Below are 14,051 nucleotides of genomic sequence, written 5' to 3'. Positions count from 1 at the left end.
TGCGGCATTCATCCAAAATGCAAACAAACGGCCACGATGTCAGCATGAGAAAAAAAGCTCATATTCAGCATGACCTGATCGGCTTCCATGAGTATCACCCCTCCAGGGGATCCAGTCGGAGGATGATCTTTCCACGATTTGCTCAACTCCCCTTTAGCAAGATGAGCTGAGTATTTAGATACAAAATTCTAATTACAACTAGGTTTTTGTACAATGCACTTCTCAAAACTTTGCAAAATTTGCTTCGAGTCATGGAGAGGCTCCAAGGCCCAGTTCTCCCTAATGTTTCATGAGATAATCTTCATGAGCACTAAAGAAGGGATGTCTTCTATCATTTTAGACTGACAATTCTCTACTGTTTCAGGAGGTTCACCATTATTGGGGATCAAATACGATGGCTTTACCTGCCATTCATACTGGAAGCGTCCTTCCCAGGACATGTGAGTCGACCCAGAGAGTTGCCTACCCTCTATATGGATATCACCGAGAGGGAGCACCCTTTGTATTGAAAGAACCGTGGAGGGATTTAGCGTTCTCTTTGACGAGAAGAGGTCTTGGTGGATTTTATAGATCGGCCTGAACGATTTTGGGTCGCACAGAGTTGGGTCGGGCCCATGTTCTAGGATGAATCGAGGCAGAGGATGGGATCCATAGGAATTTTATGTGGAAAGCTGGGAGGTCTATCTGGTTCTTTGAGAACTAGATGGGCGTCGTTGGTAGTTACATTGGGAGTGGGAAAAGGTGGGAGTACATAAGGGCGTATCTGGGGGACTGAAAACAGCCTGCATGTGAGAACAGGTGTTGCTGTCTGCATGGAGCGAAGAGGACTACAGTAGAGGGAGGGAGGGTGTTGTGTGTTCTCCCCGAAACACAAATTAACGTGATCTGGTATGTACTATAGAATATATTGGGACTTATGATAATTCATATGCCAATGTTACCCACGATGACTTTATAATAAAATAACATATAAAAAAAGTAAATACGCTTTTGACAAAAATATCCTTCCGTAAAATAGATATGCGTTAGACGAAAATATCCTCTCGCTCCCTGTGTATATATTTGCATGTTCCACCTTTATTTTTAGTTTGTGTTACAACACATGGCCGCCTTCTCATCCTTGTGTCAGATAGTGTAAAACCCACGTTAAAAAAAAAAAAATCGGACCCAGGCCCGTCATCATTAGGGTTTCATAACCCGACACAAGAGGTCTTTCTCCTGTGTGCTGCACCCCACCGCGCCTTCGACCCGATAAGGGAAACCCATCGGGGTTTCCCCATTTGTCGCCCCTCCCCGAGCAATTTAAGAGCGTTGCGGGAGGGGAGGATCGATGCCCCGCCCCCCTTCTCGTTCCCTACAGGCGACAGCCTCGCCGACAACCCCGACCGACGCCTCCTCCCCCTCGCGCCCTCTTCCCTCGTCTGCCTGCCGACGCCTCCTCCTGCTGGTCCGATCGCCGCCGACGTTGCGACCACCGTCGGCGACCTCGAAGGTATGCCTTTTCACTGCCCTCTCCTCCTCCCTCTTCTCCTCCTCACCCCCCCCCCCCTCTGTCACCTCGCCGGAAGGCCGACAGGCGGCGCACGCCCCCCTGCCGCGTCCTCCCGCCCCTCTTGTGCTCTTCGAAGGCCCAACAGGTGGCCTACGAGGCCCATGTCGTCCCCTCTTCCCTTTGGGGGTGCGCCGGAGTGCCGGCAGGGGACCAATGGCCCCTGCGACACCTCCTCACCCCTGTGGGTGATAGGGAAACCAATGGGAGGTCGGTTGCCCCCTGTCACCCCCGTCCTGAGCTCTCTCTCTCTGGCAGGGGTTAGCCCCCCTACCGCATCTCAATCTCCGGTAGGCAAGGGCAATGCCCCTGTCGTTTCCTGTTTCCCCGGCAGGCAGGGGCTCGCCCCTGCTGCCAATAGGGTTTTGGCACGCAGGGGTAATGCCCCTGTCGCCTTCCCATCCCGGCTGGCAAGGGCGATGCCCCTGTCGCCCTTTGTTTTGCTGGGCTGGCAGAGGCTCGCCCCCTGCCGCCTCTTGGATTCTGGGAGGGCAGGGGATATCCCCCTGTTGCCCCTTGATTCTCGGCACGCAGGGGGCTTGTCACCCCCTGCGGCTCCGTGGATTTGTCAGGCAGGGGTCGAGGCCCCTGGCATTTGTTGGTTCTTCAGGCAAGGGCCGAGACCCTTGTCGTCCCTTGTTTCGTCAGGCAGGGGTTGGGGCCCCTGCCATTCCCTATTTTTGTCAGGCAGGGGCCAAGGCCCCTGCCATTCATTTTTGTGCCAGACAGAGGCCGAGGCCCCTGCCATTCCGTGTTCTTCAGGCAAGGGGGCTGAGGCCCCTGTCGTTCTCTGTTCTGCGAGGTAGGGGCTGATACCCCTGCCCTTTATTATTCTGTCTGGCAGGGGCTGAGACCCCTGCCATTCTGAGCTGGCATGCAGGGACCAGTGTCCCTGTCACTTGTTACCTTCGTGAGGCAGGGGCCGAGGCCCCTGTCGGCTGTTTTGTCAGGTAGAGGCCGAGACCCCTACCATGCGTGACCTTGTTTGGCAGGGGCAGATGCCTCTGCCCTTCGCTTCCTTGTCAGGCAGGTGCCGAGGCCCCTGCCATTCGCTATTTTGGCAGGCAGGGGCTGAAGCCTCTGCTATTTTATTATTCTGTCGAAAGGAGCCGAGGGCCCCTGCCGCCTTGCTGTTTTCGGCAGTGGCTCGTCCCTGTCGCCTAAACCTACCCATGTCCTCGTCGCACCATTAATTAGATTAGCATAATTAAATGTTTCACACTCTTGCAAATTTATGCAACGGGTCCCATTCGCGCTCCGCGGCCCGACCCTCGTATCATCTACACTCGTAGACGCACACAGCTGCACGACATCCTGAGGTAGGGTAAAGTCGCACAAAGGGCAATAAATGAACCTATTTAAGTTGAAATAATTAAGATGCCCATGCTAGATATGCTTAGATTTATATTGCTTTTGCATTGCATATTTTCTTGTATGCATATTTATGAGTCGAGGTATGATTTTACTCTTTGAGTATTAATTTGCGTATTTGCTTATGCGGTTGAAGGTGGTTTCGTACTTTTTGCAATACTTATGCCCTTAATTGCTTGCATATAGCTTGCCTGTTCATTCCTATGGGTCGATGTACAATTTCATTCTTCGATCATTATTTTGCATAAGTTGCTTATGAGTTGAGGTGTGGTTTTGTATTTCTTGAAATACATATGCCCTTGTTTGCTTGCATCCATTTTTGCCTGCACGTTTCCTTTGAGTGAGGTACGACTTCGTGTCTCGTGTATTACTTATGACCTTATGTGTTTGCCTATCTAAGTGGTCAATGTATGGTTTTGGTACCTCGTGTGTTACTTATGTGTTTTTCGCTCGATGTGCGGCATTGCAAGTCGATAGTTGCTTGTTGTCATGTTATAATCTGTATATGCTCACACCTATGGTAAATATGTACTTACATAAATGTAGTCTTGTGTCTAACCTGATTTCACTTGTTTTTAAAACACTAGAAGTTGTGCTTGTGCATTGCAGTTCTTTAAAAGCGAGTTTCCTTCTGCGAACCCGGTGCTCTTCAAAATATACAACTTTTGCAAAGTATGATTAAGTCTTGCAGGATTGCGAAGTCACATTTGGGACCTCCCAAGTCTACACACTTGGAAGAAATGTTTTATGACCTTGATTCAAGTTGCGGCTCAATTTGAATAACCCCGATTGGGGGCAAGAGCCTATGATCGAGTGAGGTTCTGTTGAAGGACCCATTCTTCATTTATTAAACCTAGTGTCGCGTGTCGTGTGAATCATGTCGATATTAAGATAAATTTTGGATGCAAGATTGATAGTGATGTGCCTTGTGTGAATTACTCAATGTGACATTATGGCTTTTAAGGATGAATCGTGCCAAATGAGCACTCCTATATTCTTTGGATTGTTATGAAGTTGTGTGTTGGGTGTTCCTTTTAAGAAGCCTACGCACCTCCCTTTTTGAGTGTCGCGTACTTTTAGTCATACATGACATGTTAAGTACTTTGTTGATCGGATGAGAGATCCGAGACGACCTCGTATCATGAAATATGCAAAATATTGTTAAAATGAATTCAAGACATATCTTGCCAAATTGTGTTGTGTTACTTCTTTTGCAGATAATATCTGTTGAGGTTTTTTTGGTGAAATCAAATCCCTTTCATCGTAGTCGTACTTTTGACGAGTACGTCTTCTTACGTTGTGATGATTGGATGAGTAGGTTGTGGCAACCTTGATGAGTGCAAATGACAAAATGTTGAGATCACCTAAATAAGTGATGATTCTGCATTCACCGACAAGATACTCGAGTTTGGTCGAAAGACCAAAGTATATAGAATGAGTCTTCAGTTAACTACCCCTGATGTACTCATTTGAACCGCTGACTCCTGTCAGGAGAGAGGACGGGAAGGTACAAAAACTTCGATGGACAAGCCATTAATGGCAGTTACGAGCAAAAGACTTGGCTTCCCCAGTCATCGGAGTTAGGGGAAAGGGACTACCATAATTATCCTAGGTGGTAGCTCTCCATGTTCGGGATGCATCCATTGTTTATGCTGCTTTGGGGATTTCTCTCTTGGTCATTGACTGACCCCTTAGGTGCGGACTCAGTCAGCTATCCGAGTTATCATAAAATACATAGCATAATAAACCCCTGGATCAGTTTAGGTTGTTTCTAGAGTCGTGCCTTATGCGTACCCACTTTGCCAGTTGATATTGAAACATAATTTAAATCTGATCACACAATTTGTTGAGTTATGCACGTATAAAAGCTATAGCATGCAACAGGTTTCAAAACTTATGAAATTGTGTGTGTGGTTGATATAGCATCATATTTTGCTGGCTTATGCAGTGTTTTGCTTATATTAATTAGCCTACTTGTGCCAGTGAAATGCTTGTAATAGTTTTAGCATTTTGCTCATGATAGTTGTTCCATGAATCTGTTGAAATTAAATCGTTGTATAATTGTGTGTCTACTTGACATATTAAATTATTTTGCTTAACTATGTTATATATCATCCTGTATGTGCACCTACCAGTTTTTACTGAAACTGACCCATTTTATGGGTAGGTGATGTATAGGTGGTACACTCTGCGATGACACGATGACGCGATGAGTTCAAGATTGAGCTCTTTCCGTGACGTTTCGCTCCTGAGAACATGTTGGTAAATTTGGTATAAAGTGTATTTCAAATTTCTCTTTTTATAAAACCTTGAGTTACTAAAACTGTTTTAGTAAACTTCTTCGTGGTTTCAACAAACAAATTCTAAATCATTAAAATTGCATTTTAAAACCCTTTTGATTTCAATAGTTGTGCAGAATTCGGTAAAGGAAAGTTTACGCTGTAATGCACTCAAGGTCCATCGACTTGTTTTAAAAATATCATTTTCCGCTGAAGTACTATTTAGACTCTGATAATTGTATGATTTCAAAGCTTTCTAAACTATTCTAAAAGTTACAAGTGCTGGATTTTTGGGGCGTTACAGATAGAAAACATTCTTGGGTCCGTTCCTATCTCGTCGAGATAAGTATAAATCGAACTACTGGTTCGATCATTGGTGGACATTATAGAAGGATTTGTTGGCCATCTCTTTTTACACTCATCTCTTCTTCTTCATTTTAGTTAGGCAGTATGAAAAAAACAATGACGCACAAGCATTCCAACAAGTGCCAATAAAGTGTGGTGAGTACCTTTCTATGTCATCATGCTATTATTGAAGAACGTATGTCGTCATGAGTGTCATTAACGCATTGTTTTGTTATTGCAGGTAGATTTTATCGTTTCGACGGTTGGAAACTTGAAAATATTTATAAGATGTTGGGATGTGCTAACAAGAATGCTTGGTTACAGATGCGAGCAAGGACCTCTAACCCATCCGGTATTGTTCATTCACTCATTATATGCAATGTAACTCAAATCGCGGTTGTAGTAACATACTACAAATTTGTGAGATATTGTTTTGTTTGTTAATATTGATTTGTAATATATTATGTTGAATTGTCGTATATCGATCTGTAAGATATTATGTGTTTTCTAGTGTCGATTTGTGAGATATTATTTTGTTTGTTAATATCGATTTGTAATATATTATGTTGAATTGTCGTATATCGATTTGTAAGATATTATGTATTTTCTAGTGTCAAATTGTGAGATTTTATTTTGATTATTAATATCGATTTATAATATATTATGTTAAATTGCCGTATATCGATTTGGAAGATATTATGTATTTTCTAGTGTCGAATTGTGAGATATTATTTTGTTTGTTAATATCAATTTGTAATATATTGTGCTGAATTGCCGTATATTAATTTGTAAGATATTATGTATTTTCTAGTGTCTATTTATGAGATATTGTTTCGGTTGTTAAGCTCGATTTATAATATATTATGTTGAATTTTCGTATATCGATTTGTAAGATGTTATATGTTTTCCAGTGTCGATTTGTGAGATATTGTTTTGTTTGTTAATATCGATTTGTAATATATTATGTTGAATTATCGTATATCGATCTGTAATATATCATGAGTTTTCTAGTATCGATTTGTGAGATGTCGTTTTGTTTATTATTATCATTTTGTTTATTAATATCGATTTATAATATATTATGTTGAATTATTGTATATAGATTTGTAAGATATTATGTATTTTCTAGTGTCGATTTGTGAGATATTATTTTGTTTGTTAATATCGATTTGTAATATATTACGCTGAATTGCCAAATATCGATTTGTAAGATATTATGTGTTTTCTAGTATCAATTTATGAGATATTGTCTCGGTTGTTAATCTCAATTTATAATATATTATGTTGAATTGTCGTATATCAATTTGTAAGATGTTAGGTATTTTCTAGTGTCGATTTGTGAGATATTGTTTTGTTTGTTAATATCGATTTGTAATATATTATACTGAATTGTCGTATATTGATTTGTAAGATATTATATATTTTTTAATATCGATTTATGAGATATTGTTTCGGTTGTTAAGTTCGATTTGTCATATATTATGTTGAATTTTTGTATATCGATTTGTAAGATGTTATGTGTTTTCCAGTATTGATTTGTGAGATATTATTTTGTTTGTTAATATCGATTTGTAATATATTATGTTGAATTGTCATATATCGATCTGTAAGATATTATGTGTTTTTTAGTGTCGATTTGTGAGATATTATTTTGTTTGTTAATCTCGATTTGTAATATATTATGTTGAATTGTTGTATATCGATTTGTAAGATATTATTATTTTCTAGTATCGATTTGTGAGATATTATTTTGTTTGTTAATATTGATTTATAATATATTATGCTGAATTGTCGTATATCGATTTGTAAGATATTATGTGTTTTTTAGTATCGATTTATGAGATATTATTTTGTTTGTTAATATCGATTTGTAATATATTTTACTGAATTGCCGTATATTAATTTGTAAGATATTGTGTATTTTCTAGTATCGATTTATGAGATATTGTTTTGGTTGTTAATCTCGATTTGTAATATATTATGTTGAATTTCTGTATATCGATTTGTAAGATATTATTTGTTTTTCAGTGTCGATTTGTGAGATATTGTTTTGTTTGTTAATATTGATTTGTAATATATTATGCTAAATTGCTTTAAATGTATGCACTGGCAACGCAAATTGATATTTTGCTCATGACAGTGTTGAGCATATCAACTAGTTGCAGTGAAGATGATGTGTCTCAATCACTGGAAAGTCATGGAGCAACGAAGATCCGTACTATCAATGCACCTGAAGAAGTAAATATGTGCACTAGTGATGCACATGATAAGAAGGGTGCAAGCATTGGATTCACTCTAGACTTGAATATTTCAGCAGATGAAATACAATTCGATAATGATATTCCATCAAACAAAATACAATTCGATAATGAGGTAGACGATCATGATAGTGCACTTGACAAAGCTGTAGGCACCTCAAGTCTACATGATAGTACACTTGACTCTGTTCCCGTAGAGGGAATGGAGTTTAATAATGAGGAAGTTGCATTCAAATTTTATAATGATTATGCCGTAAAACTTGGCTTCAGTGTTAGAAGGTATTCTTGGGCAAAAAATGCACAGGGTGTCGTGGTGAGAAAGGCATATGTTTATTCTAAGCAAGGTTGGAAGAAGTCAAGTGGAAATCCAACAAGGAGCAAGCCAGATTTAAAACGTGGTTGTCCAGCGAGAATGGTGTTAAGAAGACTTCCAAATGAAAAATATGTAGTTCGTACTGTAATCAATGATCATAACCATGAATTAGCCCCTTCATTTATGACTCCTATGTTAAGGTCACATCGTAAAGTAATCAAAGTGCATGTTGCAATTGCTGAAATAGCTGATAGCACTGACATTGCACCAAAGAAGATATACAATTTGTGCGCGTACATAGATAGTGGTCGTGAGAATGTATCATTCACACCTATGGATCTAAGAAACCATTTGAGAAGGAAGAGGTCAGACAAAGTGAAGAATGAATGAATATGTTCTTTGGTTGATTACCTACAGAAGAATTCAAGCAATGACCCTAGTTTCTTTAGTGCAATGCAACTGGATGAAGATGAGTATGCTGTGAATATGTTTTAGGCAGATTCAAAGTCAAGAGTAGATTATGAATGCTTCAATGATGTGCTTGTTTTTTATACGACAGTGAAGATTAATATGAAATAATGGTCATTTACGCAGTTTATCGGAGTGAACTATCATTCATGGAGTTGCATATTAGGCGTGTTTTTTTGTATGACCAAACCAAGGAAACCTTTGAGTGGTTGTTCAGAGTATTTATACAGGCAATGGATGGGAAGCACCCTGGACCTGTACTTATAGATGGTGATCATGCAATTGAAGCTGCAGTGTCTCATGTATGGTCATTTGCACATTATCACCTATGTTTGTGGCATATCTTTCAAAATGCAGCAAAGAACATATGACACATTTTTAATCAGAAGACATGGTTTGATAAAATGTTTAGAAAATGTGTACTTGAGAGTATGGATGAGGTCACTTTTCTGTCTGATTGGGAGCAAATGATTCAGATATACGACCTTAAAGACTGTGTGTGGTTACAAAATTTATATGCAGACAAAGAAAAGTGGCATTGGCATATGTAAAACAATATTTTTGTGCAGGTATGATAAGCACACAAAGAGCTGAATCTATGCATGTCACACTGAAAAAAAAACTTTGTATTCATGTTTAACAATGTTTCGCTTCATGAAGCAATATGAATTATTTGTAGACGGTCTTAGACAAAATGAGCTTGAACAAGATGTAAAATGCTTTAACACCCGCCCTGTAACTTTGGGCATGAAAATATTGACGTGACCTACATATCTGTATACACTAACTGTATTTGAATGGACTAAGAAGGAGGTTATACAGGTCATGAATTGCAACATAGAAGAACGTATGCAATGCGAAAATATGCATAAATACCATATTGTATGGGAGGGCGAAGAACAACCAAAAAAGAAAGAAGCACATGTTACATACAATATTGACAACAGAACAGTTGAATGTACGTGCAAAATATTTGAATTCAAAGGTATTTTATGTCGTCATGCATTAAAGGCACTTAATCAAGAGAAGATACAAGAAATACCTGAGTCATATATAATGCGAAAATGGATGAGACAAGCAAAGATTGAACTGGTGGATAGAAATAATGTCAGTCCATCTGGTGTTGATGAGAAGTGCCACATAGCCTCCCATTACCAACAACTATGTAGGTCACTTATGCATGTTGCAGACTTGACATCAAAAAGTGAAGAAGCCTATGTATGTTTGAAAAAAGTGTCAAGAAAATTATTTGAAAAAGTGCAATTAATTCACTATGAGTCTGTTGCAGCTCATAAAGACCAATCTAAGAAAACGGGATCGAACAGCGTAGGTGAAATTCATATTTTCCCTAACCCTTATGATAAGTTGTGTCGAAGTGTCAACATCATCTTCGACAAGTCAGGAGTAAACCTTGTAGATTATGATAAAAATATTCACCCAACGAAGGATATCAAAAGGAAACCTACCTCTGATCGCAGTCGTCGGAGGACAAAAGGTGCACTGGAATTGGTTTGCAAGAAAATGTATAAGAAACAACCAACCCTTAAGCAACCAAGCCCTTTGCATGAACAGGTATGTAATGCAGTATATTGCTCCACATGTAAATTGTATTACGTGCAACTTATCAATATCTAACTTGTGCAATTTCCAACATACAACAATACCCTATAGACGTGCATTACAACATTGAAACCTGCAACCTGTTTGAGGGGAACGATAGCATGAGTTTGACAAGTCTTTTGGTATGTAACAATTTTGGGAGGATGTTTGCATTTCTTGTTGAACTTAAAGTAGTGCCTGATATTGTTCTGTTTAATGACATGCTCAGTTCAATTCAAAAGTGAGCAATGCAACACTAGAATCACATGTGGATTCTTCAGCTACAAACTAATTGTAGCATTTAACTTTTATTAGTGTAAATGGTTGTAATGTTTAGCATTCTGTAATTCTTTGTTGTAATTCTATAATTCTTTGTTGTAAATCGATAATTCTTTCTAGTAATTCTATAATTCTTTATTGTAAATCTATACTTTTTTGTTTTAATGTTATAATTCTTTGTTGTAATTCTACAATAGAAATCATACTACAAATATCATAAAACTCATCTCTAGAAAACACATAATATCTTACAAATCGATATACAACAATTGAGCATAATATATTACAAATTGATATACGATAATTCAACATAATAGCTTACAAATCGATGTTAACAAACAAAATAATATATCACAAACCGACACTAGAAAACACATAACATCTTACAAATCGATATACGACAATTCAACATAATATATTACAAATTGATATTAACAAACAAAACAATATCACCAAATCGACACTATATCGGGAAGCTTCATTCTCAAAAAAGTGGGTTGCGGAGGCGGTTTTGCCTTATTCATTTGCTCAAGAAAAGAGAGGGTGTGTTGACAAAAATAGTAATAAGACTGACAGTAAGAAACCAAAGATTGAACCCGCTGATGAACCTTTCCCCATTTCATCAATTAATGACCCAAAAGTTCCCATTTTCAAGAAAGCTGGTAAGAATTTTCACTTTTCTTTGTCTTGATAACTTACAAAATCGATTTACAGCAATTCAGTATAATATATTACAAATTGATATTAACGAACAAAACAATATCTCACAAACTTGCTTGTTCCAAGAAAACACATAATATATGATTTGTCATCTCGGTAAGTTTCGTGTAACCATGTGTTTTTATGATTTATGGAGTTACAATTTCTCGTAAATCGATACTAGAATATACATAATATCTTATAAAACGATTTACATTAATTCAGCATAATATCTTACAAATCGATTTATGGCAATTCAGCATAATATCTTACAAATCGATATTAACAAATAAAACAATATCACCAAATCAACACTCGAAAACACATAATATCTTACAAATCGATATACGACAATTCAACATAATATATTACAAATAGATATTAACAAATAAAACAATATCTCACAAATCGACACTAGAAAACACATAACATCTTACAAATTGATATACGATAATTCAATATAATATATTATAAATTGATATTAACAAACAAAACAATACCACCAAATCGACACTATATCGGGAAGCTTCATTCTCAAGAAGGCGAGTTGCGGAGGCGGTTTCGCCTCATTCAATTGCTCAAGAAAAGAGAGGGTGTGTTGACAAAAACAGTAATCACACTGACATTAAAAAGCCAAAGATTGAACCCGTTGATGAACCTTTCCCTATTTCATCAATTAATGACCCAAAAGTTCCCATTTCTAAGAAAGCTGTTGAGAATTTTCACTTTTCTTTGGCTTGATAACTTATAAATTGATTTATGGCAATTCAACATAATATCTTCCAAATCGATATATGACAATTCAGCATAATATATTACAAATTGATATTAACAATCAAAACAATATCTTATAAATCGATTCTAGAAAACACATAATATCTTACAAATCGATATACATCAATTCAACATAATATATTACAAATCAATATTAACAAACAAAATAATATCACCAAATTGACACTATAAAATACATAATATCTTACAAATCAATATATGACAATTCAACATAATATATTATAAATCAAGATTAACAAACAAAATAATATCTCACAAATTGACACTAGAAAACACATAATATCTTACAAATCAATATACAACAATTCAGCATAATATATTACAAATCGATATTAACAAGTGCAAGCTGCGTAATTTTTGTAAGATGTTTTGATTTGTAAGATATTTGTATTATGATTTTAAAACGTGTGCCTGCGGAATTGACATTGTTGCGATTTGCGCGCTTGAGGTGGCGATTTGCGTATTCAACACACGTGTGTTAGTGCGTAATTTTAGTTTATGGATCAATGTGAATTTTGTACATAGTCTTATAAAATTTGTATACAAAGTTTATAAAATCTGTTACAAATGTCTGTACACAAAAAATTTGTCATGTTCGGGAAATTGAATGTTGAACCAAAAATTGCTCTCTCTCTCTCTCAGCAGTAGAACGTAACCCTCTTCATGTTATCCTTGAGAACGGGTAGACATTTAAAATTTCTTTCTCTTACTTCTGGGGGCCTCGCATCCTTCGTTGCTTTCTAGGTAATCTTGTAGTCTAGGTTTTTGTATCTTTCGCAATTAGAAAATCCATCAATTTTTTGCATAGTTCTGTGCGAAATCTAGGAATATCATCCTAAAAAAAAAGTCAGACCAATATAGAAATGCAGTCAACAATAATATAGGATAATAAAACATGTTTAAGTATATAACATACAGTGGTAAATTCTGGTACTCGTCCATAGTATATTGCTTCAATATATTTCATTACAAAGATGTCACAATCGATGCCATTATTTTGTAAAGGAGCATCATCGGCGACGTGAAGCCTCCACAAGCCAATGTCAACACCCAACATGTCTCTGAAAAATCCAACCTATGATTTATGCAAAAGCAAGTAAATTTCGGGCCACGATAGAAGATACAGTAATCTTATAGATAGAAAATTACCAAATGCACAATGTCACGGTCTACACCAATGTTATAGTCCAAGGAGTTATAAAACCATATTTTTTGTTTTCGTACATCCAACACGTATAAGACCCAATGCTTTTCTGATTGCCACAATGTAGGAATCAATATCTGAAAATCGATATTAAGAATCAGCATATAAATCGATATTAAGAATCAAAACAATATCTAAAATCAATATTAGGATTCGATATATAAATCAATATTAAGAATCAAAAAAATATCTTAAATCGATATGTAAATTCCAATTGATAGCTTAAAATAGATATTAAGAATCAACATAGAAATCGATATTAAGAATCAAAACAATATCTTAAATCGATATTAGAAATCAACATATAAATCAATATTAAGAATCAAAACAATATCTTAAATCAATATTAGGAATCAACATATAAATCAATATTAAGAATTAGAATAATATCTCAAATTGATATTAGGAATTAACATATAAATCGATATTAAGAATCAAAACAATATCTTAAATGGATATGTAAATTCCTATTGATAGCTTAAAATCAATATTAAGAATCAACATAGAAATAGATATTAAGAATCAAAACAATATCTTAAATCGATATTAGGAATCAACATATAAATCGATATTAAGAATCAGAACAATATCTTAAATTGATATGTAAATTCCTATTAATAGCTTAAAATAGATATTAAGAATCAAAATAATATCTTAAATCGATTTAACATCTTGCAAATCGATATGGTCATAAACCTTTTTACTTGACAAAAAGTCTGTCATTTTGTCATTGTCACCCCAGTATTGTAGTCCATCTAGAAATCCAGTCGTGTATGGCATTCGGTGGACGATACTTTGTTGAACGAAACAGTAATAATAGTAAGTTTAAAACATGCATGTACATTAGTAAATCAAAAAAGAAAATAAACATATAAGATAACTGATATACCAT

The 14,051-nt window shown here is 36.7% G+C and overlaps 1 protein-coding gene across 1 annotated transcript in view; it reads left to right on the top strand.

Moving 5' to 3' along the window:
• The window catches only part of LOC149851224 (uncharacterized), a 72,425-nt gene that overhangs the window by 710 nt on the left and 57,664 nt on the right, over positions 1 to 14,051 (top strand). The window contains exons 3-4 of the mRNA XM_090008009.1: positions 365 to 440; positions 1,361 to 1,492. Of these exons, the coding sequence (XP_089864135.1) occupies positions 365 to 440; positions 1,361 to 1,492 (208 nt within the window). The remainder of the gene's footprint in view (positions 1 to 364; positions 441 to 1,360; positions 1,493 to 14,051) is intronic.

Source organism: Nuphar pumila, chromosome 1 (genome assembly GCF_984573655.1).
Source record: "Nuphar pumila chromosome 1, dmNupPumi1.hap1.1, whole genome shotgun sequence".
Lineage (NCBI taxonomy): Eukaryota > Viridiplantae > Streptophyta > Magnoliopsida > Nymphaeales > Nymphaeaceae > Nuphar > Nuphar pumila.
The sequence above is the reverse complement of the archived record's forward strand: the minus strand, read 5'-3'. Positions and strand labels throughout refer to the sequence as shown.